The sequence below is a fragment of the Microtus ochrogaster genome, unplaced genomic scaffold (genome assembly GCF_000317375.1).
Source record: "Microtus ochrogaster isolate Prairie Vole_2 unplaced genomic scaffold, MicOch1.0 UNK98, whole genome shotgun sequence".
Lineage (NCBI taxonomy): Eukaryota > Metazoa > Chordata > Mammalia > Rodentia > Cricetidae > Microtus > Microtus ochrogaster.
In genome coordinates, this window is record NW_004949196.1 from 827632 (window position 1) to 831989 (window position 4358).

Here is a 4358-nt window from a genome sequence, read left to right on the forward strand (position 1 = left end):
TTGGTTAATTAAATAAAGAAGCTGCTTGCCCTGATAGGTTAAAACATAGGTGGGAGGAGTAAACAGAACAGAACTCTGGGAGGAAGAGGAAGTGAGCTCAGAGACTCGACAGCTCTGCTCTTGGGGGCAGATGTGATGAAGCTCCGACCCAGGATGGATGTAGGCTAGAATCGCCCTGGTAAGCCACCTTGTGGGCTACAGCAGATTATTAGAGATGGGCTAGCCCAGGTGCGAGAGTTAGCCTAAAAGAGGCTAGATAGAAATGGGCCAAGCAGTGTTTAAAAGAATACAGTGTCCGTGTAATTATTTCAGGGCATAAGCTAGCAGGTGGCCGGGGTGCTGGGGACGCAGCCCCGCCGCTCCTATTACTACAAGAGACAATGAAATCCAGGGGCCCCTCAGGTCCATTTTTCCAATGTGGGCCACACTCAATAAATCTTACTTGACGTCTTAGCATACAGACTGTGGCCCCACTTTTAGTAACAAGGGAAGAGAGTAGACACCATGTTCCTGGTGTGCAAATGATCAATTCTAGTTCAAGGATAAGGGATCTAGCCTGCTCTGTGATCCCCATACCCCACCACCCCAAGATCTGGTCTTTTGTTAAGTTTCAGACCTGGTCCAACATAGCAAAGAGGACCTGGCCTTCAGGCTCTCCCAGCATCCCTCAGTCCCTGCGCGCTACAGGGTGTGGCTGGCATATCCTGCTCTGCCCTGAGCTCTTCAGTCCAGGCTGGGCTGCCCTCCCCCAGAGGCTCTTCTGTATATAATCCAGACATTTTAGTTGCACACCTTTTTTTGGACCCCCTGACTGCTTCACTTGGCTCCCTTCCCCGTCTCCTCACATGGCCAGCTCCGTCTGGTCCTGTCCACTCTGGACTCTCCCAGATGCCCCTCCACAATCTACAATAGACCCTCTCTCCCACCACATGGAGGAGCAATCATGTCCTTCCGTTCTTCTTTCTCTTCTTCATTCAGTCTTCAGTGCCTCCCGTGGGCCAATCCCCTCCCCAACTGCTCTCAGAGAAGAAAATAAATTGAACAGAAAGCCACATCAAAGCAATGACTCATTTATTGATTGGGGGGGTGTCAGCAGAAGCAGGGTGGGGTGGCCAGCGGGGAGGAGCTATCTCACCCCAGGCCACAGGCCTCTCTTTCCTCTCCCTCCAGGTCTTCCCTGGTAAAGCCAAGCTGAACTAAGGCACAAGGGCAGGGACACATGGGGTCTTACAGGAGCTGGGTCAGGATGGGGGAGCTGTGAGGTCAAAGGTAAGGCAAGGTGAGGGGGTTGGGGCATGGGTAAGTCAAGATCTAGAGAATTCTCTGGGGTTATCAGGGGTGGAGAATGGTTCGGGAGCGCAGGGGAATAGCCTCAGGATAAAAGACACGACTGTCAAGATCCAAAGAAGTGAAGCCTGTGTGCGGGCTTATGGGTATTAGAAGAGTTGGGCAGGGGTGGAGGGAAAGTGGGGTTCAGGGGCTAAAGGGGAAACAAGTAGAAGCAACCTGGGCTCTGGGCTTGGTCGGTGCTAGTAGGGCCATGATGAGGATGCTCATAGGGTCTGAGGGGGAGGAGGCAGCTTGGGGCAGGATCAAAGCTTTGCTGGTCTGCCCCAGGGGCAGAGTGATGGCAAGAAGCCTAGGCCACCTCCTCTTCGGCCTCCTCCTCGAACTCTCCCTCCTCAGCAGTGGCATCCTGGTACTGCTGGTACTCGGACACCAGGTCGTTCATGTTGCTCTCCGCCTCAGTGAACTCCATCTCGTCCATGCCTTCGCCCGTGTACCAGTGCAGGAAGGCCTTGCGCCTGAACATGGCGGTGAACTGCTCCGAGATGCGCTTGAACAGCTCCTGGATGGCGGTGCTGTTGCCGATGAAGGTGGCTGCCATCTTCAGGCCCCGGGGTGGGATGTCACACACGGCCGTCTTGACGTTGTTGGGGATCCACTCCACGAAGTAGCTGCTGTTCTTGCTCTGCACACTTAGCATTTGCTCGTCCACCTCCTTCATGGACATCCGTCCCCGGAAGACGGCAGCCACGGTCAGGTAGCGGCCATGTCTCGGGTCACACGCGGCCATCATGTTCTTCGCATCGAACATCTGCTGAGTGAGCTCAGGAACAGTGAGGGCCCGGTATTGCTGGCTGCCACGGCTGGTCAAGGGTGCGAATCCCGGCATGAAGAAGTGGAGACGAGGAAAGGGTACCATGTTCACCGCCAGCTTGCGAAGATCTGCATTGAGCTGGCCCGGGAAGCGCAGGCAGGTGGTCACCCCACTCATGGTGGCCGACACCAGGTGGTTGAGGTCTCCGTAGGTGGGGGTGGTGAGCTTGAGCGTGCGGAAGCAGATGTCGTACAGGGCTTCGTTGTCAATGCAGTAGGTTTCGTCTGTGTTCTCCACCAGCTGGTGCACAGACAGCGTGGCGTTGTAGGGCTCCACCACCGTGTCAGACACCTTGGGCGATGGCACCACGCTGAATGTGTTCATGATCCTGTCGGGGAACTCCTCCCGGATCTTGCTGATGAGTAGGGTCCCCATGCCGGAGCCAGTGCCACCACCTAGCGAGTGGGTCAGCTGGAATCCCTGGAGGCAGTCGCAGCTTTCTGCCTCTTTGCGCACCACGTCCAGGACAGCATCCACCAACTCTGCGCCCTCGGTGTAGTGACCCTTGGCCCAGTTGTTGCCGGCTCCGGATTGACCTGGGAAGGGACAGGTTTGGATTCTCAAGCATGGGGAAGGGTGGACCCTTCAACCGGTCAGTGCTGCACCCTAGAGTCTGAATCATTAGACCAGAAAATGACAAGGGTGTGTGGCCAGGCTAGGAGGGTAGAGAGCCCTGCCTTGCACGCGGCCTGGGTTCCTTGCCAGAGCAGAAGCCAGATATGCTGGCTTCACTTGTCATTGCAGCACTCAGGAGGTGGCTGCAGGAGGATCAGGAATGCAAGAGTAGCCACAGCTACATAGTGACTCTGAGGCCAGCCTGGGCTACATGATGCCCTGTCTCAGTAATTAATAATAATGAAAAGACTAGTAGAATAATGGTAGCATTATTGTTATTTTAATTATTGAATTTACTTTTGGGGACTGTGGTGGCTAATTTTATTTATTTATTTATTTTTATTTATTTATTTATTTTTGGTTTTTCGAGATGGGGTTTCGCTGTAGCTTTGGAGCCTGTCCTGGAATCAGCTCTGTAGACCAGGCTGGTCTCGAACTCACAGAGATCTGCCAGCCTCTGCCTCCCGAGTGCTGGGATGCTGGATTAAAGGCATGCGCCACCACTGCCTGGCTTTATTTATTTTTACTTTAGTAGAATTATTTTAGCTGTGTATAGTGGTGTGCGCCTTTAATCTCAGCACTGTGGAGGCAGAGCAGGCAGAGCTCTGAGAATTCAAGGTCAGCCTGGTTTCCACGTCAAGTTCCAGGACAGCCAAGGTTACACAGTGAGACTTTTTTTTTTTTTTTTTAAACGAACAAACAAACAAAGCTCTATTTTTATGTGTGTACATGTGAGTTCATCAGAAGAAGGTGTGGATCCCCTGGAGCTGGAGTTACAGGTGGTTGTGAGCTGCCTGATATGGGTGCCGAGAATCTTCGGGTCACTTGGAAGAGCTGCAAGTGCTCTTAACCATGAAGCCATGCCTCTAGACCCCTAGTTGTTTTTCTTAGGTGGTTTTATCTACCTATTTTTTTTTGAGACAGGGTGTCTTTGTGTAGCCTTGGATGTCCTGCAGTTCACTTTGTAGATCAGGCTGGCCTCAGTCACAGAGATCTGCCTGCCTCTGCCTCCTGAGTGCTGGCATTAAAGTCGTGTGCCACCACCACCCGGCTACTTTATTTTTTATACAGGTTCTCACCATGCAGCCCTGGCTGCTCATGAGCCCTGCCTGTCTGCCTGTTAAGTGTTGTGCTGACTGGGATAGGCTGCCACGCCGAACTTGGATCATTTGTTTATTTACACGGGGTCTCATGTAGCCCAGGCTGGCCTCAAACCCCATGCGTAGTCACGGAAACCCTCCTGCTCCACTGAGCTCTGAGATATCAGGAAACCAGGGGACCCAGGGATTTGTGCATGCTGGGTGAATGCTCACCCGGCCCTCTTCCCTCCTGCCTCTGCTTCCGTCTGTTCCCCTCACTTCCTCTGCCCCAGCCACAGAGGCCTCGCTCCAGATTTATTTTATAGTCAAGACATAAGAATGATACACATTAGCCGGGCGGTGGTGGCGCACGCCTTTAATCCCAGCACTCGGGAGGCAGAGGCAAGCGGATCTCTGTGAGTTTGAGACCAGCCTGGTCTACAAGAGCTAGTTCCAGGACAGGCTCCAAAACCACAGAGAAACCCTGTCTCGAAAAATCAAAA

The 4358-nt window shown here is 53.1% G+C and overlaps 1 protein-coding gene across 1 annotated transcript in view; it reads right to left on the bottom strand.

Annotated features, from left to right (window-relative positions):
- Nucleotides 1–1054: 1054 nt before the first annotated feature.
- Tubb4a (tubulin beta 4A class IVa) overlaps nucleotides 1055–4358 on the bottom strand; it is a 7262-nt gene continuing 3958 nt past the window's right edge. The window contains exon 4 of the mRNA XM_005371120.3: nucleotides 1055–2697. Coding sequence (XP_005371177.1) covers nucleotides 1640–2697 — 1058 coding nt within the window. The 3' untranslated portion in view covers nucleotides 1055–1639. The remainder of the gene's footprint in view (nucleotides 2698–4358) is intronic.